The 20806-nt window shown below is 52.8% G+C and overlaps 1 protein-coding gene across 1 annotated transcript in view; it reads right to left on the bottom strand.

Annotated features, from left to right (window-relative positions):
• Positions 1-20806, bottom strand: part of ACOX2 (acyl-CoA oxidase 2) — a 33745-nt gene that overhangs the window by 11573 nt on the left and 1366 nt on the right. The window contains exons 3-14 of the mRNA XM_032411630.1: positions 17751-18238; positions 15482-15964; positions 14896-15058; positions 14526-14677; positions 14012-14119; positions 11868-11987; positions 11433-11548; positions 10587-10759; positions 8200-8362; positions 6847-7037; positions 5393-5578; positions 3010-3115 (exon numbers count right to left, since the gene is read on the bottom strand). Coding sequence (XP_032267521.1) covers positions 3010-3115; positions 5393-5578; positions 6847-7037; positions 8200-8362; positions 10587-10759; positions 11433-11548; positions 11868-11987; positions 14012-14119; positions 14526-14677; positions 14896-15058; positions 15482-15964; positions 17751-17826 — 2037 coding nt within the window. The 5' untranslated portion in view covers positions 17827-18238. The remainder of the gene's footprint in view (positions 1-3009; positions 3116-5392; positions 5579-6846; positions 7038-8199; positions 8363-10586; positions 10760-11432; positions 11549-11867; positions 11988-14011; positions 14120-14525; positions 14678-14895; positions 15059-15481; positions 15965-17750; positions 18239-20806) is intronic.

A 20806-nucleotide genomic window follows, 5' to 3' on the forward strand; every position in this document is an offset into this window, starting at 1 on the left:
CAGTGGTGTGTGTGTGTGTGCTTGTGTGTGTCTTGGGGTGAGAAAGTAGAGGTACACGATGGACATAAAGTTTATCCCAGCTAGAGAGTAAACTCTGCAAGGTAAGCAGGGTTGTTATTTAGCCCATATCCAACAGTCTGGCTTTGTCACTAGTTAAAATAAAACTTTTGGGCACCTGGTCGGCTCAGTGGAGCATATGACTCTTGATCTCAAGGTCATGAGTTCAAGGCCCATGTTGGGGGTAGAGCTTACTTTAAAAAAAATTATAAAACTTTTGGTACCATTTGGTAAGTGACCACTGCCCTCAACTGAGTGAGACCCCCCATCTCTGTCAGCCAGGATCCTTCCCTGGGACCCCCTCCTCCCCACAGCTCGGCAAATAAAGGACGAATGCCTGACCCAGCAGGAGGCTTTCAGGCCCCTGCTTCAGTTAGGCCTGAAGTCCTTTCTGATTGGCCTGTGCCTCTGCCCTACTGGGTGTTGAGTATTCTGAATATTCCCCTTCTCCCCAAGATAAATGCGCATTATTGTTTTATTGTTATCATCAGGTTAGGTATATGAATTCCACGGGGGGGGGGGGCGGGGGAGGGAAGGAAAGCAAATAAAACTCTTCTCAAATGTTTACATGCATACAGATCAGATGGGCATCTTGTGAAAATGCAGATTTCCCAGTAATGCCTGAAGTAGCAAGGCTTAGACTGTTTTGAGGGTTCAAAGAAGTTTCCTCAGGGGGGCAAGGAGGGGTTATTGCATGTGCACAGGGCTGTACTTGCAGGAGCTGCACCAGCCTGCTGAGGCTGCCCCGGTGAGGCATAATGAGGTGTTGACAGACCTGGACTGAGGCTGTATTAGAATGGGTACCAGCATTTGCTCCCGTGTTCCTAGGGGACGGACCTCTCTCCTGAGCAGGGTCTCAGATTATAGGACCAGAGCCCATCAGAGCCTTAAGGTCTTTTCCATGCCCCTTTATTTTACAGACCGGGAAGTTACAGCCCAGAGAAGGAAGGACACTGGAGGTCACTTAGAGAGGCAGGTCATGCACAGAGCTGGAAACAGAACTTAGGCCACTGTTCCCCACTCCCCTGTGTTGCTGTCACTCTTTGCCTGCATATTTATGGTTTCTAGATGGGACTTGGTGGGTGCTTAAGGTTTCTGTAGAGTAGATGGTTTTTCCAAAGCATGAAGCTCAGAAATTGCAGCTCTCCCTGCCCCTTATGACTTTGGTGAGTCAGCTAGGGCACCATCTCCCCAGGAAGCCACTCTTCTTCAGCTTACAATGGCCAGAGGAGAAGGGACTTGCCTTTCTCCTCTAGGCTGGCAGAGCTTCCCACCCTTGGTGCCCATAGAACTTGGGGATCACCTCCCTCCCTCACACACAGTGGCTCTCTGAGGACACAGCTTGCATCTGTGGGGGAAAGGAAAGCAAAGCATCTTAACTATTTTCTACCTCTGGGACTTAATTCCTTTGAGTTCTATGTCCTCATCCTTAAAATGGAGATTATGCTACTCTCACCCCCAGGGTGGTATGTATTAAATGAGGTAACCTGGCATGCAGTGTCTGGTCCACTGGAAGGCAGAGCATAGGTTTGGAAAATGGATGCATAATGGGTAGCTGTGATTCCTTTTGTGGTAGTCTGGTGAGAACACAGCCTTGGCTCACCCCCCTCTGTGTTGATAGGACATTTAGCACAGCAGGGCGTGCTCCTGCGGTAGACACAGCCCCATGGATGGTGGCTGCGTTAAGACCAGCACCAGCTGATGTGGGAGAGGGGGCGGGTGACCAGGTGGCGCTCACGCCCAGCCTGCCCCGTGAGGGCTGCTAGAAAACACTCCTCAGGCTTTCCTGCCAATTCCTGGGCCTGATGCCTGAGGATCGAAGTGTTCACCTTGGTTTTGCAGCTGTAGGTAGGACCAGATTCCCAGGTGCCTAAGCTGGAGCTCAGGAGTCAACCTCTTTCCCACCCCATTACTCTCTGAAGGCTCTTGCTATCTTCTATGCCCTTAATATGTCTGCATCCTCCCACTTGTCTCTATGCCCTCTGCCAAGTTCATGGTCAGGACCATCCTCAGCCCTTGCCCAGACTGCTGCTGCCTGCTCTTAACTGGCCTCCAGCCTCCAGTCCATTGCTCCCCAGGCAGCCTGTATGATTCTTCGACAATGAAACTCTGATCACCTCACTCCTGTGGTACAAAGTCTGCAAGGAGAACGAAACCAAACTGCTCACAGTGATGCAGAAGGTCCCAGGCCTTGCCCATCTTTTCTCCTCCCCTACCTGCTTACCTCTCCTGGGTTCAGTCTTCCTCCTTTAGCACCCAAATTTGTACTTCCTCAAGCACCTCCCCTTTTCTTGCCTCTTCCTTTTCCACCTGCTATTCCCTTTGCCAGGAAACCTTCGTTTCCCAAACCACAGCCTCTACCCTTTACCTGGCTAATTTCAGCTCATCCTTGAAGTCTTGGCCTCTGTGCCCTTTCTAGGAAGCCTTTCTGGTCCTCATGCCGGGTAGAGCTGCACTTCTCTGGGATCCCCGGCAGCCTGTGTCTCCGTCACCGTGCTGCCTTGACTGCACCGGGTACGGGCACCACGGAGCCCCCAGTCCCCAGCCCGATGCCTGGTGTCGAGCGGGTGCTCAAATATTTGCTGACTGAATGTGAATTATGCACAAACACAAAACAGAGTAGAAACTGAATCAGACATCTAAGGATTGCCTGCGGGGCTAAGGGGAGACTTGACCTGCTTTTCTGTGTGGGAGGAAATATTTGAACAACCTGAAGCAAATCCAATAACACTGCCTCATTACATTTTTCCCTAAGAGCTGTCAGCAAGATTGCTTTGGAGTTAAGTCCTTTAATTAAAATACCCTGGACGAAAGCCTTGGAAGTGAAATGAGGGCAGCCACTGAGCAGGGCTGGGGAATAATGGCAGAGCTCAGATTTTCTCCGCATGGTGGCCTGCTGGGGAAACAAAACGGGCCCCTTTCAGCTGGAGCTTCAGCTGACGGGCAGCTCACCTTAGCAGCCTGGAGGTGTATGACAGTGGTCTGGTTCCATGCCTCATCCCAGTCAGCCCCGGATTGCATCACAGTCTCTAAGCGATGCACTGAGTCCTTTATGAGCCTGACGGCCAAAGAAAAAAAGGTTCAACTTCCTGACTGAGTGGGAAACAGACTGATGGAGCCTGGTCTCAGGCTGCCTGGGGATCCCTCAGAAGTAGAAATGCAGTAATGTCCATTCATTGACCTTTGCTTTGTATTGCAAAGCTAAATGTTGACTATACATTATTTCTTTAATCCCCCCCTTTATTTTTTAAGATTTTATTTACTTATTTGACGGGGAGAGAGACACAGCGAGAGAAGGAACACAGCAGGGGGAGTGGGAGAGGGAGAAGCAGGCTTCCTGATGTGGGGCTTGATCCCAGGACCCTGGGATCATGACTTGAGCCGAAGGTAGATGCTTAACAACTGAGCCACCCAGATGCCCCTCTCTTTACCCTTTTAAGGGTAGGCTTTAACCAATTTACAATGGGGAAAACTGAGTCCCAGACTGGCTCACTTAACCTGTCCGGGGGGTCACACAGCTAGTGAGGGTGGAGCCATCTTAACCTATGAGCTGTAAAGCCTCAGGGCTCTAGGCCAGGCGCTGACCCTCCTTCTAATACAGACGCCATCCTGACGTCAGTGTTTTCAGGCCGTTCTGCTGACCGGCTTCTGTAGCTGGGCAAGGACAATGGTTTTCCCGGAAAGGCTAGTGACGCCTGTCAGTCAGCCTGGCCAGTTCCATGTTCTACCTAAGGGACCTTAAAAGGCTAGAGAAGAAAAGAAAAATAACTCTTGTTCTCCAAACCACTAAATTGGTCATTGGCTGTTTACTTAACCTTTATTCTTTTATTTTCTGTTCCCTGCCCATCCACTCATGACCCTTGGGATTTCTGTTGCAAAACACACTATTTATTAAGCAATACTTATTTTTTTGCATCAGGGAGTAGATAAGCAGATGTCACCTGGAGTTCCAAGCAAAAATCAATATAATGGCATTTTAATTACCCTGAGCAGCCTTATTGGGCTCTCGACACCTCCCCCAACTCAAATGTTCGTTCTCTGAGGCCTGGGCTTTTTATGACTGGTTTATTGATAGATCTGCAGTGCCTAGAATTGTGCCTGGCACACTGTGGGCACTTAGTATTTGTGGAATAAATACATGAATGTCCAAAGTTGCTTGTGATCTTTTTTTTTTTTTTTTTTTAAGATTTTATTTATTTATCTGACAGATAGACAGTGAGAGAGGGAACACAAGTGGGGGAGTGGGAGAGGGAGAAGCAGGCTTCCCGCGGAGCAGGGAGCCCGATGCGGGGCTCGATCCCAGGACCCCGAGATCCTGACCTGAGCCGAAGGCAGATGCTTAACGACTGAGCCACCCAGGCGCCCCCAAAGTTGCTTGTGATCTTAAAATAATTATTAACCATCCCTTGGACCACAGGTTGGGGTATAAGACCTTTTTATATGCTGAAATTATTTCTTCTGGGTTGTTTTGGTGTTTTAGTTGGGGAGAAGTTCAGTAGGTTTATTTCTTAGGTACTTCCATCTCTCTCTCTATTCTGTGATGGTGTTTGTGTTTGGCCAGGACCTCTTTTTATTCCCAGCCCTTGGCATGTTTGGACATTTCTGACGCAGAGGAGGTACCCAGCAGTATTTGTTGAATGACAGAATGCCTGAGTCCCTGGTCCTGTTTGTGTTCCCTGGAGTCCACTAGATAGACCCTGGCAATAAACTAATCCTATCCCTTGATGTAGTTGGTTTTTTTTGAAAATTACTTTTAGTTTGTGGGCTATTTTAAATACAGTATTGGTATTTACTTTATTATTTACCATTATTCACATACTGATACATTTGTGGTATTTACAAATGGGGCACATTCATTGCATTGCAAATCACAGTAAGAACCTAAAGATAGAAAAAGTTCAGGGCACCTGGGTGGCTCAGTTGGTTGAGCAGCTGCCTTGGGCTCAGGTCATGGTCTCAGGGTCCTGAGAGCAAGCCCCTGCTCAGCGAAAAGTCTGCTTCTCTCTCTGCCCGTCCCCTGCTCGTGCTCTCATGCTCTCTCTCTCTCTCTCTCTCAAATTAAAAAAAAAAAACTCTTAAAAAAAAAAGAAAAATTTCCTTGCACTGGCAAGAGGGGTGATGTCCTTCTAGTAGCTCGACCAGGATGGGGAAGTGATGGTGGCTCATGGATGTGGCTTCCCCTTCTCTGCCCATGGTGGCAGGAACTGAGAGGACTGAGGTTGGGGAAGGGGGTGCTTTTCAGAGGAGTATCCACAAATGCTCACCCAGCCCTCCCCAAAGGCCCTAGTGTGGGAAAGAGCCTGCCCCCAGGTGGAATGGCTAATTTCTTGCTCACCTGGTTGCTACGTGTGCCCAGGCCGTGGTGTAGAGTTTTGGGTGGAGGAAGTCGGCTGCTTTCTGGGCTGGGCATCTGGCCAAGTCAGTTGTGGTCAGGTATGCAATAGACTGAGGGAGAGACTTCTGCAGTGTGGAGCCTGGGGTTGCCTGAGCTTGAACTTGCAGGTAGTTTTTCACCAGAAACCTGGGCGGGGGTTGGGGGGGGCGGTAGAAGCAGGTAAGCAGGGGGGAGCCCTGTGGGACAGCCCAGCACCCCTGTTGCCCAGGAACTTGCACTCTTATACTCCCTACGGGAGAACCAGGGCCATGCAGGCTCTTGCCTGGCCCCTCCTGATAGACACTCAGATCCTGAACGTAAACCCTTTTGGTATCTGAGCAAACAGAATCTTTTCTTCTGGTTAGGATCTTGGGATTTGGGGATTCGTGCTGAATTGTACAGTGACGGCGGAAATTAAATTTTCGTACTTGAGGAAGGATAGGTGTAAGAATGCTAACATGAGTGGAGAGTTACAGGTGACTCTCTGCTTCTTTCCTCTGATGACCCAGTGGTTATAGGCTCTGGGCTCAGCCATCCTTGGATTCCCCGGGCAGCTCTGCTGAGACCTCTGTGACGCTTGTACATGTTATTTCACCTCCCTTGGCCTCAGCGTCTCCATCTCTGGATGGGGATAATAATAGTCACCTGATAGAAGGTTTGTGAAAACCGAGAAAATATCTGTAATGCTCCTATAATGGTGGGGTACAGAGTGTCTAATAGAGGATACTGTATCCTCCTTATCATTTGAAAAAACTTCCCATAATATTATTATGAACGTGAAAGGCCTTGCCAGTCGAGCCCCCGCACACAGAAGAGAGTGAACAGAAGCCTGCCGTTGCATCCCTGCCTGCCTGCCTCTCAGGTGGGAGCCTCTGCGCGCAGGCCCCGTGCTGAGCCCAGGGACAGGCGGTGAGCAAGGCCCTCAACACTCTGGCTCACAGAGAAGAGCCCCTCGGATTGTGTTGAGTGGGAGGGCTGGGGCAACTGGAGATGGCGTGTTCAGTCGGGGTGGGCATCTAAGCGGGGACCTGAGGGATGAGAGGAGCTGCCTACAGCCGGCCCTGCAGGCTGGGACAGAGCATTCAGGGGAGGGAAGCTAGCGGGAGCCAGTGATGGGAAAGAGGAACCGTGTCCAGCCCCAGGGGAAGGGAGAGCACGATGGGAAGGGAGGCGGGGAGGGGGGTGGGGCAAGCTGCAAGGACCCCGCAGGGCAGGTGCAGTGGTTTTCCCATGAGCTGTGGGGAGCCCCTGAAGAATGTGAAGCAAGGGAAAGCTGTGCTCTTGTCCCGCCCGCGAAAAGCTCCGGATGGACTGGAGACAGACTGTGCATGTCGGTTGGTCTCCGCGTGGCATTGCCTGGTGCCTGCTCCGGCCGTGGGCATCGGGCGCTGCTTCAGCCCACGCAGGGGCCTTACCTGGCCGTCTGCAGGTAGAGCACGGTGTTGTCACCCTCGTAGGTGCAGGAGGCTGTCACTCTGCTGACCAGTGAGGGCAGGCCGCTCAGCTTCGAGTAGCCGTGGCCGCCACAGGCTTGGCGGCACAGCTCAGTCCCCTGGAGGCACAAGTCTGACGTCATGGCCTTGATTCCTGCACTCAGTGCGTGAAGCTGCAAGAACAGGGCATCAGGGTGAGTAAGGAGTTCCTCCAGGAGCAACCATGCTTCCCGCTCATTGAGCACCTGCTGTATGCCCATGACAACCCTGTGAGTAAGAATGATCTCCTCGGCTTGCAACTTTACGAATCAGAAGGCTGAGACTCAGAGATGTTATGTGACCTGCCCAAGGTCATACGATGAGGCAATGTAGCCGCAGGGCAGTAAAAACAAAGGAAAACTGACCAGGCCAGTGTCTCCAGGATCTCGGGAAGAGGGTGCTTCCTGGATTGGGCTCACCATCATTTAGGAGTTATGGACTTTGCTGGCAAGTGGAGTTTTTGGAGAGCTGGCCTGTGACCGTGGAAGTCCACCATCAACCCACTGGCCTGGCTGCAGGAGGGGCTGCCAGGCAGCAGACCTGGTTAGAGCTTTCGGTTCTTGAAAGCCCTTACCCATCTTTCAGACTCTTGAGTCCTTGGGAGGAAGGTCATGTTCCTTAATCTCTCTGTGCTTCACTTTCCTAATCTGTAAAATGGGAATATAAATGAGGCCAGTGGCACAATTGGGGATTGATGAAGCAGTGCTTATAAAGCACAGGGTCTGGTGGACGAAACCTTAGTGTATATCTAAGTCCATAGTCCTTCATCTGAGACCCTTGTGGCCGGATGTGTTTCGGAATCAGTATTTTTTTGAATTTTAGAAAGCTAAAGCAGGGCATTGAAGGTAGATTATATATAATACCCAGAAAAGTCTGGGGCAGCCTTAGTGATCAAACTCATTAGTATTTCTGCTGCAAAATGTATACACATCCAGTGGGATAAATCAGATCAATTCAGGTCCTACCATGCCACCAAATGTGTAATTTGTAATTTTTCTGTAATATTTCAGAGCTTTTTAGGTTTCACATACATACCAGGGATTGTGCTCCTGTGTTCTATTATAATGTGTGATTATTCCCTCTAGCATTTTTGGAGCTTTCTGGAAGCCAGATGTAGGTGGATTTATATGTCGGGGTACAGTTCGCCCTGGGTGCCCCGGGGATATTGGAAGGCTGGGGGGAGGGAGTAAAAGGAGTCCATGGGAACAGGAGTGGGGCTGCTTCCCAGTGGGCAGAACAATCTCAGCCACCTTCCCAGCTCCGGCCACCCCTCCCCGCCCCCCAGACAGCAGATACCTCCGGCAGGTGGCTGAAGTCTTTGTTGAGAATGGCATTGTAGGAGCTACGTAAGAACTCTAGGAGGCTGCTCGCCAGGAAATGGAATGCATAGGCTGTGGCCAGCTGAGGGAAGAGTTTCTGCTGCTGTGTCTGGTAGTCCAGGATTTTTGCCTCTGGGTCGCTGAGGGGAGGAAAAGCAGAAGGTTTAGAAGATTGCTACCTGCCCCCTCCACCTTCCCATATCCCCAGGACCAAAAAAAGACTTAAAAACTGATCATTTTTTATAACTCACTGCAAAACTTGACCTGAACTGACATGAGGTTAGTAATAATCTTAAAATTCCATCTAACATGAATATCCACACATTTCTCTGTAGAAATATTGACAGGTTTGCCGATAGGTGCTGCCCCTGACGGGGGATGTGTACAAAATCACAGCCTGTGCACCATATTATCCTACCAACATCTGGAAAGTTCTGAATTCCAACACATTTGGTCCCAAGGATTTCAAGTGAGGGCTTGTGGTCTTGTACCCCTGATGATTTGAAACTGGACCTTTCACTGTCCAGGTGCACATAGTATGTGCTGGGGGGTACATCAAGTCTAATCAGTAATTCTGAGGATGTGAACTTGGGTCTGACGGAATCCCAAGGCAGGGATGGCCTTGTCCCTTGCTATGTCTGCAGTGCCTGAGACTGTGTCCAGCACGAAGGGGACCAGAGTGACGATTTGTGGATTAAAAGAAAGCGTGACTGTGAGAAGCCTCCCATGGCTGTTGGGGAGAATCTTAGGTCAGCAGTCCCTCATTTATTTATTATTGGTGGGGGGAGGGGCAGAGGGAGAGGGAGAGAGAATCCCAAGCAGACTTCCCGCTGAGTGCAGAGCCCAACACGGGGCTCAACCCCATGACCCTGAGATCATGACCTGAGCCAGGACCAAGAGTTGGATGCTTAACTGACTGAGACACCAAGGTGCCTCAGACACACACTATCATAACCATCCTTGGGACACTTGTGGAACCCAGAAAACTGGGCTCTGGATGGGACTTCAGCAGCATCACCTTTTCCCTAGCACCCCTGTCCTCCGGAGAAGAGTCCCTCAGCAGGGGGAATCTGAAGCCCAGGCCAGTCGCGGTGCCCTGGGTTTGCCAGAGGAAAGGGACCCCGGGCTCCGGGCCTGGCTTGCTTCATTGCATTTCACTCTCCACACTGCCCTGAAAGAGTGCTCCTGTCATGCCTGTGTTGTGGGTGAGGACACTGAGGGACAAAGAGGTGGCGCGACTTGCCTAAGCTCCCACGGCTGGCATGCGGCCCAGCTGTGTGTCCCCCAGGTCTGTCCGGCATCTGACCCTCAGTCCATTTTGCATTAGACTCCTGGATCCTTGAGCCCACGGCATAAAGCATCACCGGATTCTTAGACTGGAAGTTCTCTCACTCTTCACATTCCAGGGGAGGAAACAGAGGCCCTGAGCGGGCAAAAGACTTGCCCAGGGTCACTTAGCAGAGTTGGGACAAGAACTGCTGGGCTGAAGCCCATCCCTCAGTCAATCAGGACTCGACCCTCTCTTCCCACACTGGCACCTTATACTCAGCTCCTCGCTGCGACATCCTGGCTGCATGTCTCCACTGGGGGCATATTTATCCTAAAATATTATTTGCTGTTTACCCAAAATTCAAATTTAACTGGTAGCCTGTATTTTCATTTGCTGGAAACCGCGCGTGTGTTTACACAGGCACGCACACGAGTGGGTGCACATAACACACGGTAAAAAACAGAGAGTACGGGGGCGCCTGTGGGAGGGCTCGGTGGGAGGAGCATGCGGAACTTGATCTCAGGGTCATGAGTTCAAGCCCCACATTGGGTGTGAAGATTACTTAAATAAATATTCAAACAACAACAGAGAGTACAGTCAGCTATTCAGTCCCGTGGAGCAGAGGGAGCATCCGCTGGATGCAGCCACATGCGAACAAAATGGTCCAGACTTGGACATGCCCCACGTGGGGATGCTGACAGCCACAGCCGGACAGAACCAGCTTCAGCCGTGCACCGTCCAGTGTGACGGCTGGGCTTTCCCAGACACGATCGCTCACGCCCTGACCGAGCTCAAGAGCCACAGTCACCCACCTTTTGGCAACCAGCTGACGACCCAGACACACCCAGCCAGTCACAGCCCAGCTGGACTCAGACAGACAGATCTAATGGTACAGGGTCAAAGACCCATGATCACACAGAAACCCAGACCCTGACCGACACAGGTCAGGCAGTAGACCAGCCAGGGTTCGAGGGAGCCTGACGAAGACCCCGTAGACAGGGCCCACTCGAGCAGAGGGGTGGCATCAGGGGACAGGCACTGTGGGATGGAGAGGGAGCCCCGTCCGTCATGGTCAGCCGGCGGGTGCCCCTTGCCTGGGCCGGATGCTGGATTGGCGGCGGATGACCGAGTAGCGGATGGCGATGACACAGGCCTTCTGCAGCAGGGGGATGACCTCGCCCAGGAGCAGATCCACCCGCATCACCACCATGGAAAAGTAGTTGGTCTGCAACGTTCCGAGCTTGACGTAGGTGCCGTCTGGCAAGACCTGGTGGACCAGAGACGGGTGTGCCGGGCCTGAGCCAGGGCTCCCCAGCCTGTCCTACACCCATAACTGTGGGCTTCCATCCCCTCCAGGCACACGGCCCTCAGACCGCTCACCGGGGGAGGGAGCAGGTGGCTGACCGCCCGCCAGAGCGCACTGGCTCTTAACACACCTGTGCTTTCTGCTGAACAGTCACTTCTCAAGTGCCTGGGTTCACAGCTCCTCTCTGGGGACACCCAGGACCTCCCCCAAATCCATAGCTAGAGGGAATGCCTGGGGACCTCCAGACCTTCCTCCAGCACTCGGCTGGTGTCTGGTCAGTGACTGCTTGTCTAGGCCTCACTGTAGGTGAATATGCATGTCACCCTCAGCCCTTCCCTTCTCTCACATCGCTTTGCCCCCCTACCCTATGACTGCTTTACCATCCCACGAAGCTCTGAGCATTTACCCCTGAGAACTCTGAGGCTCAGAGAGATCAAGTGACTTGCCCAAGGTCACACAGCTCCCAAACTGGGGCTTTACCCAGATCTGTGGGATACCAGAGCCTCTTTGGGGTGGGGGTGGGGTGCCCCAAACTCTGCTCTTTGGGGGAAGACCCAGAGCCAGCAGCAGTCTGCAGGAGGCCACTGCCCCTCTCCAGGCAGCGTAGGCTTGCAAGCCTTCCCAGGACTCCCACCTGTGCAAAGCGACTCAGCATGTTCTCCCTAGGGACCCGCACGTGGTCCAGTTGCAGGAAGCCGTGGTCTATGTGGTCAAAGCCCATCTTGGGCCCGATGTCTCCAACGGTGACTCCTAGAAGGAGATGGAGATGGGAACATCTGTGAGCCAAGTGCTTTCATGTGCCGGGTACCCCCCACCCACGTTCTAGCTCCCCTGAGCCTCACAGCAGCCTGTCACGTGGGATTATTACACCTGTTTTTCAGCTGAGGTCAGACAGGTGCTGAATCTTGCTCAAGTTCACCCAGCCAGTTAGCACCAGGTCTATCCAACTGGACTCCTCCCTGCCCAAGAAAGACATGTCCCAGCTTCTCCCATTACCTTGGGGCCTCAGGATAGGGAGGCCTGGTGGGCTCTCTTCCTGGCAGTGGTCCTAGGAGCCACGTGGGCTTACCTGGCAGTGGGGTGTGGTCCTGGAGGCTCCGGATGGGCACAATGAAGGCGTGCATGCCCTGTCGGGCTCCTGAGCAGATCAGCTGGGCCTGGACCAAGGTGTGGGTGGCTGACCGTCCCACTGAAGGCAGAGAGAGGAGAGGCCCAGCATGATCTCTGGTGTGGGAGGCCCTGGTGTATGGAGCAGGCAGTCTAACTCTCCCTATCAGGAACCTGCATGTGGGTCCAATCTGAAATGGGTGAGGAGGACCAATGTGGTGGCACGGGGAAGGGCAGGGCACCCCGTGAAGCCAGGATGGGGATTGTTTGATCTGCCTCAAATGGTCGGGTCAGGGGAGGATGCACAAGGAGCCTGAAGGGTACAGCTATTTCCCAGGGGGGTTACCCAGGGCAGGGAGGGCCAGGCAGAGGAGAGGTAGCATCCTGGGCAACAAAGCGATGCTTTTTCAGGATACCCCGTGGCTCACATGGCCTTGACTCATCCTTGGAAATGACTGGAACAGTCTTGAGAGCTTTAGTATGAGTGCCTGGGTTGGAGAGCTTTATGGACAGCCATTTAGTGGCTGGAGGTGCAGGGGCTTCTGTCTAAATGTCACATATGTGGAGCAACCAGCCTATAACACACAGGCAGGGGGTAGGGAGGCTCAAGGAGCCGGCTGGAGATCTGGAGGGGTGCAAAGCCCTCCACACGCTCTAGATGCTCCCCCTTTCAAAGGCAAAGCTGACAAAGGTTATGGATTTTAATGAAAATAGCCTAAGTGGAACAATCTGGGAAAGCTTGGCATCTTTAAAAATTTGGTTCTTCTGCAGTCTTCTGACTGAAGTGTGTGCCCTTGAGTCGTTTTCTTTGGAATCAGGGAGACAGGATCTTTATGTCAGAGCTGCTGGGGTACGTATGTTAGGATCCATGGTGAGAAAACCGGTCCCTGATCACAGGGAAAGGTGTGCATCGCTGCCCCCCAACCCAGGGGCCTTGAAGAGTCACTGATCCCAGAGAGGGGGAACAGCTCCCAAAGAACCAAACAAATCTAGCAGTGTTTTGCAAAAGGCACTGTAAAATGCGCAGGGTTTTTTTTTTTCTGTCCTCAAAAATCTGTAAATGAATCACTCTATCGTCCACCTAATAATAATGAATACAGATAATTACCATTTATCTAAATCCAGGTGGTGCTGGACCCTGTGCTGGTGCTTTCCAGTTCTTGCAGGGCGGGTATGATGAGCCCCATTTCCCAGATAAGGAAACTGAGACTCAGAGAGGCGAATGAGGCCCTCAAGGTCACCGGTCTGGAGGGGGCAGAGCTGGGATTTCAAGTCGGCCTGATTGCCAAGGCTGGTTTCTTTTCTCTGCAGTTCTGACTGCGGTCATCCATTCCCTTCCTCTCCTCTCTCGTTGTCTCTCCTGTCCATCCCTTATTTCTCTGACTTTTGTCTGAATCTTTCTCCCTCTCTGCTTGTTCCTGGCCTGTTTCTCTCTGCTTAGTTGTACTCCTGACATTCATTGTATTTTCTCCCCCTGTGGAAGCATTCAGCAAATGGGTCCTCAAGTGCCACAGACATGCCCTCACAGGTATGTTGTCACATCCCGGGAATAGGGCCTTGGCGGGACCCCCTCTTGGGCAAAGACGGAGCCTGGGGGAAGCACGGTGCGGTCGCCACCTGGTGGCCACAGAAGGCAATGTGGCGCCAGTGGCCAGACCGAGGCTGAGCCTTTCTGGGTGTCTGGAGCAGGGGCGGTGATCGGTGAACTGGGTGATGGATCGGCAAGCTTAATCACTAACTTGGGAGGTGAGAGTGCCTGGGACTAGGCTGTGCGTATGTGATGTGTGTGTGCACGCGTGTATCTGTGTGGGGGCAGGGTGCCTGTGAGCGAGGCCTTGGCCCTCATCCCCCACAGGTTGGGTGGTTTCCTCAGCTACTCCGAAGTTGGGGCCTCTCAGCCACTCACGGATGAAATTCTTCCCATCCCCCCCTGTTGACAGAGTGAGACCCTGAAGTTCAAGAACCTGCACTGATTTGCTCAAGGTCACCAGCCTAGAACAGGGAATCGGTCTGAGGTCTGGTGGACCTCAGAGCCGGTGCTATTCTGCTGTCCAACTTTGATCTCCCTGGGGACAGATAGGGCTGGGGGGACGGACGGATACTCACTGTCCCCAGGCCACCATTTGGTGGCCGTCAACGTGGGGCTATGCACCACAAACTCCTGGGTGGCTGCATCATAGGTGGCTTCAGTCTCCAGGCCCCGAAGATTCGTCCCTGGGAATCAAGGAGGGGAGTTTGTGAGGCAGGGGGGTCAGGATAGGAATCTCACCTGGGGAGCAGTGTCCTGGTGGGCCTGGAGCTGCCAGGCACCAGCCCCGTCTGCAGTCGGGGGAGCTCCCAGCTGTACCCACAGGCGTTTCTTGTCTTTCACCCGTGGGCTGTGTGGGGGACACATGGCCAGCCCATGACAAGGAATGCTTGCTGACATTTCCAGAAGGAACGCCTTGCCCCACGCATGCTAGTTCACACGGTGTGTTTGTATAAATTAGAAAAAGGAACCCCCTCCTTCGAGACCCTTGACTGCCACCTGCTGGAATGTTTCCATATGAAATAGACAATCTCGGACTCCTCGGCCGCGAGTGGGCTTTCTGGAACCGTGCACGCAGAAACCCTGGCTCACCGTGTCCCAGTTCTGTCTGGGCATATGATGCAATGATCTGGAACTCATTGCAGAGTGGGGTCCATTTGGCAATCTGCTCCTCTGAGCCCAGGCTCCTGAGGGATTTCAGGAACACGTGGTGTAGATTTAAGGCCAGTTCTCCAGAAAGGGCTCTGGGGGGGGTAAAGGACACGGTGCTTGAGTAGCCCACCGGAGACAGGGACCCCGGTACCGTCAGTCTGGCAGGGTGCAGGAGGGAAGGGGCATCTGCCATCCTGGCTTCCCAACAGCTATTGCCTTTAAAGGTGGGGAAAATCGCTCATGGCGTTAAGGCTTTCCAAGTGATCCCAGGTGAATTCCTCTCTGGTGGGGCTGCCCTGGGAGTGAGTACCTGTAAGCGTAATAGAATTCAGGACTGTTTTCCGACCAGCCCAGGCGCTTTGCTGTTATCTGGAGGTGAAATTTCTTCTGAACGGCGGCCACATAACGTTCATTCTGGGTCATGAAATAATTATCCTTCAGGCTAAACTCCGGGTCACTGTGGATAATGCTCTCTTCCAAAGACAGAGAACAGACAGCTTAGAGACTGGAGTGAGGCTCCTGGCACCTTCAGATATTTTTACCCTCTTGCCTTGTGGACGTGGAAAGGAAGTCAGACTTTATTGTCATTTTACAGATGTAATGACTGAGCACCTGAGGTGGGAAGGTGACTTGCTCAAGGTTACAAAGACATGCAGTGGCAGAATAAGGACCAGCATCTAGATCTTCTGCTGCCTAAGACTCTTCTATCCTTCAGATGGGTTCAGGAAATATGGACTTGTTAAAGATGTCCTTACAGTCCAAAGGAATGAATCTCTAACAGTGGAATTTTGAAAGCAAGATTTGTCATTTGAGGTGGGACTGCTAGTGAAGGACTCTTCTTCCAAGAAAGGCATGTGGGCACAAAGCAGAGGCTCCATTCCCCAGCTTCCTCTTACCAACTTTCCTCCGGAGTGCAGTGTTCTGGGCACCTCCATCCAGGATGTTGATGAGCCTTTCCACATTGAAGGACTGTATGTACCTCTCACTCTCTATGTTGGGGTGCATTTGCCTGCTCCAGGTATCCCCCAGGGACACTCGGTGCACTGGGCTGCCCATCCTAGCCTGGAGCTGCCTGCTGCCGGAGGAGAGGTACTTCTGGCCTAGCTGCTCGGAGCCTTGGGTGGTGCTAAGAACCTGTGTGCAGGAGGAAGTGCCCAGAGCTGAGCATCCTCCAGGGGCTGCTCTGGGTAGGAAAGCAGCTCCCCTGAAAGATTTGTGTGCCCCTGCACCCTCACCCCCTTCTCTGCGGGCACTCGGCTGGCCATGAATGCAGGAATTGCTCGGTAAATGGTAGCGCAGTACCTGTTTGTCGAGATTTGGACGGGATCCAATCACAGGGCTCGAGCTCTGTCCACTGCAACCTGTCTTACAAGGGTTACCTGGGGAAATTCTCACAAAGTCAATTCAAGTCACACATGCAAAAATATCTGGTGACCTTGAGCATGTCTGGCCTCTAGCCACACAGCTGGAGGCGGCCAGGAGGTGGACAGGGTCTGACCACAGAGCACATGCTCTCTCATGTTACGGCCCTGCCAGGGGGCCTCACTGTAGGGACCTGTGGTCCCATTCACCTGGTCCCCTCAGTCCTGGGCTCATTCAGCCCATTTCTGTGAGCCTTGAGGGGTACCGCAGAGCTGGGGGGAGGAAGCTTGCTTCTGTCCTGGGCAGTGTTCCCCCTGGGACCCCTGTGTGCCCCCCTGCAGCCAGAGTGGACCCGTGTCCTTCAGCAAACCCTCAGACTCTCAGAAGCCTCTGTTCCCCCACAGCAAGGCAACCACCAGGTTGCCTCGTCTATTTGTTGAGTATCTCAAATCCATTTGTTCCATCCCCATGTCTGTTCCCAGGCCACCACCATCTCTCACTGGGCCTCAGTGTCTCACTTGTCTGTTCTCCTGGCTGCCAGGCTGAGCCCTTCAACTGCAGTCACAGTGTGTCCCCGCCCAGCTTGGAATTTGCCCCTTGGCGCCCACTGTTTGTGGGAGAGAGTCCATGCTCCTGGCCATCCACCGCCTCCTGCCCACCTGCCCCTTGCCCTGGATCAGCTACTCCAGTACCAGGTTGGGGCCTCCCCTCCCTCTCCTCCTCCCTTTTGCCTCTGTGGCTTTCCCCCCGCGTTCCTAGTGAGACCCAGCCTCCAGGGACCCCTCCTCCAAGGAGCCTTCCTGACGGCAGCACCCCCCACCACAGGAACAGAGTGCCCTTTTGCTGCCCCACTGGGTGCTGTTAGAGTAGACAACAGGAGCAATGCCTTATTTGCTCGAACGTGCCCCTCCCAAGTGCCTGGGTGGCCAGCGCCACTGTCCCTTGGATCCCACGCGTCTAGCTGTCAGGAGGCACGCGGTCTGTCTTTCCCGCCTGCAGCCACCGCGGCCCTACAGATACTCTACTCTTACTATCCGTTTTACGGGGAGCCCAGGAACGGAAGGAAGGAGACTCCGTAAGGTCGTGTAGCTGCAAGCGGCGAGTGGGGTTTCTATGCAGGCTTGCAAACTGATACCCCCTGAGTGGGTGGCAGGGCCATGGGGGTGCTGACAAGGGGCCTGGCACGTTTAAGGAGCCCCTCTTGTCTGCCCCCTGGACCCCTGCAAGGCCACCTAGCTGGCCTCCTGTCTTCCTGCCCCACTCCCCCCGACTGCTGCTGCCTGTTTGCTGTGCCTGGACGTGCCAGGTCTCCCCTGCACCCCACCTCTGCCAGGTTGTATCCTCTGCCTCAAACTCTTCTGGAACACTCTTTCCCCGGGTGTCCTCTTGGCTCCCTCATTACCTCCTTCAAGTCTTTGCTGCTCAGTATCACCTTCTCAGTGAGGCCCACCTGACTGCCCTCTTTAAAACCCCAAGCCCCCCTCCCCTGGCCTTCCCAATCCCCCTCACTCTGCTCTACTTTTTGTCCTAACGTACAAGATAATTTACTCACTTACGTTCTTGTTTATTGCTGTTTCCCCAACTACAGGGTAAACTCCAAGGGCGCACAGGCCCTTGTCAAGTTATGCTAACACTTAGCACAGGGCCTGGCCCACGGGCAGGGTTGGTAAATAGGCGTTGAAATGACATGCAATGAAAGAAAGCAGTGCTCAGAGTCATTAGGAGCACGGGGAGGGTCAGGCCTGAGGTGGTGCGGTCCTCAGCGGCCTCCCACTCCCTCCCCTGTCCCCGGGCCCAGCTCACCTGTCCCACCGGTGTGGTGTCTGCCCATAGGCCTCAGGGGCTGCGCACTAGGTTTCTTGTGGGTGGCCCAGCCCATTTCTCCTCCCCTCGAATGGGCTGGAACAACATGGAAAATGGAAGGCAGTGCCTGGCAGGCTCTCAGCTCTCAGGTGCCCCTGGCTGAGCTCCCTGCTTTTCTCTCGTGCGCCGCTTCTCCCTCAAGTGGGTGTGACCTGCTGGGCCAGTGCCCAGGCCGTCCGGGGTTGGGGGTGGGGTTGGGGGGGGACTGCTTTGGGAGTGTCAGCTGCTGAGCCTCGCCTGGCTCTTCCTCTCTCTGCCTGTCTGGGCCTGACCCAGGTCCCCAGAACATGCTTACCCGGTTCCCTGAGCATGAGCAAACACCACAGCCCCCACCTGGTGTCCAGAGGCCCCGGGCTCAGACCTTCCAGATGTGACTCAGAGTTACTTCACCTCTCTGAGCGTCCCTTCTCTTGTCTGTAATTCACGGGCTATAGAGGAAAGCTCTCGGTAAACTGTGAAGCACCTGGTATTTGTAACGAGATTATGACTGTTTTCTGAGTGCCCCATGACAAGAGTTTTGTAATTCCCCAGAGGGACATTTAATGGTGGCATTTCGGATTCTCATTGGCAGTCTGCTGGGGAGGTATTTATGGGCAGGTGTGTGAGGGTTTAGGTTGTATGGGAAGCATTGATTTGCTTTGTTATCAATCCATATTGTTAAGCAGGAAGCAAAAAACAAAAGAAAAACCTCTGACCCTGGGAAGCATCCAGGCTGGGGTTGGGGGCTTCTGGGGAGACAATCATCACAGGAGGAATGAGCAGGAAAACCTGGATGGGATACTCACAATCACTTCTAATGAATTTATAACTTTTTGGAACTTAAAACTTCCTTGCCCTCTCTTTCTGCCCCCGCTGTTCCCAGGCCTCCCAGGCCCTACCTGTCCAGATCCTTTTTATCTTTTCATCTCACCACACTGTTTTGGGAATTCATTGCAGTCTGGATCAGAAGCTCAAGGACCTGCTTTCTTAGCTCCAAGTTTTGGTCCCTTGTGGTATATTACAAAACTCATCTATTTGGTCTTTGTCCCCAGTTCCTGGCACAGGACCCCTAAGAACCCTTGCAAGCTCCTGAGAGGTAAGACTATATCCTTTTTTATCTATGGCCGGGGGCCCGTAGACAGCTTCAGGATGGGGACTGCTTGCTGGAAAGATCAAACCTTAATTAGAGTGGTTGGAAATCTCAGTTCTCCCCGGTACGCCCTCGCCACCCAACCTCCAGGGAGGGGAGAGGGGCTGCAGTTTGAGCTAATCACCGGTGGCCAGTGATTTAATCAATTATGCCTATGTAGTGAAACCTTGGGAAAAATCCCTCAACAACGGGGTTTGGGGAGAGTTGGCAAACAGGGAGGTGCTGGTGGGAGGGCAGCATGGGAAGCTCCATGTTGCCTCTAGTCCCTCCCCCGACCCAAGACCTTGTCCTCTGCATCCCTTCCAATTGGCTGTTCCCAAGTTGTATCCTTTATAGTCAACCAATAAACGTAAGTAAAGTGCTTTCCTGAGTTCTGTGAGTCATTCTAGCATATTATTGAACCCAGGGTGGGGGGTTGTGGGAACCCCTGAATTTATAGCTGGTATGTCGGAGGTAGAGGTGGCCCCTGGGTCGTGCAGCTGTGGTCTGAGGTGGGGGCAGTTCTCGTGGGACTGATCCTTCAGCCTGTGGGATCTACACTAACCCCAAGAGCTGGTGTCAGAATTGAACTGAATTGTTGAACACCCAATTGGTGTTGGGGAATTGGTGGTTGGTGTGGAAAAACCACACACTGATTGTGTTAGAATAAGACCCCACACCCTTGGCACACTCACTATAGCGGTGGGTATTTTTTCTTTAACTCTTGGTTTTTGTGTAAATCACCAGTGAAAGCAAGGACTGTGTCACTCTTGGTCACCAATACAGTCCCGTTCCCAGACTAGGGTCCGGCCCAGGGTAGGTGCTCAACAAATATTTGGTGGATGAGTGAATAAACACGGGTTGACAGTGAAGACTTTGGAGCTTTGGCATTGTTTTAAAAGGTGGGAGTGGGTGTGTTTGTGTGTCCACTCTATTTGCACACACTTGTATACCTCGACATTAGACCCAGATCTTCAGTCTCAAAGCTGGGGATTCCTTTGGGCCTACTTGTACCAAAAAGCTGCGTACCCAGCTGGGTTTCCAAAGTGATCCTGGTCTTTCTGCAGCCTTTCCTGATCTTTGCTGATGGCTCCTCACCCTTTGCCCTTCAGGAATTGTTAATATCCAAGGAGCTTAAAAGGCTCCCCACAGGTGGTCCTTCTATGAAAGGGTTGCTCTGCAAGGTGAATGATTTTTCTCTTTCCCTATGTTTCTGTGCTAAAATTTGGCTTGTCTTGGGGCACCCAGGTGGCTCAGTCAGTTAAACGTCTGCCTTTGGCACAGCTCATGATCCCAGAGTCCTGCGACCGAGCCCCGCGTCGGGCTCCCTGCTCAGCGGGGAGTCTGCTTTTCCCTTTGCCCCTCACCCCACTGGTGTTGTCTCTCTCTAAAATAAGTAAGTAAATAAATAAATAAAATCTTGAAATAAAATAAAATTTGGCTTGTCTTAGGCTTAGCATTAGTACCCGTATGCCTCTAACTATCATTCCCAGAGTGAATATTTTGGAGCACCCGTAGGGCATTGGGCCCTGCTTGGGGTGGGACCCAGTGTGCAACCAGGTCTCTGTGAGTAGGGGGGCAGGGATGTTTATAGGTCCCCTCACCTCCCCTGCATAACAACCCTGGAAAGTAGGATGCCCCTCCTCATTTTCCAGAAGAGGAAACAAGCCCAGACAGGTGTTCACACAATACGTATGATGCAAAGCTGGAATTTGAACCTGGTTTTCTCACTCTTTCCCCATGTGTACAAGGTTGGGAAAGAAGTCAAGAGAGCCAGAGCACTTGTTTTGGCAGGACTTCTGAGATGTGGTGACTCTGGGCACGTGCCCTCTTCCCCTAGGTCTTGGTCTCCCCATCTGTGATGATGGGTATCTGCTCACTAAGGGGC

This window comes from Phoca vitulina, unplaced genomic scaffold, assembly GCF_004348235.1.
Source record: "Phoca vitulina isolate PV1807 unplaced genomic scaffold, GSC_HSeal_1.0 scaffold13, whole genome shotgun sequence".
Classification (NCBI taxonomy): domain Eukaryota; kingdom Metazoa; phylum Chordata; class Mammalia; order Carnivora; family Phocidae; genus Phoca; species Phoca vitulina.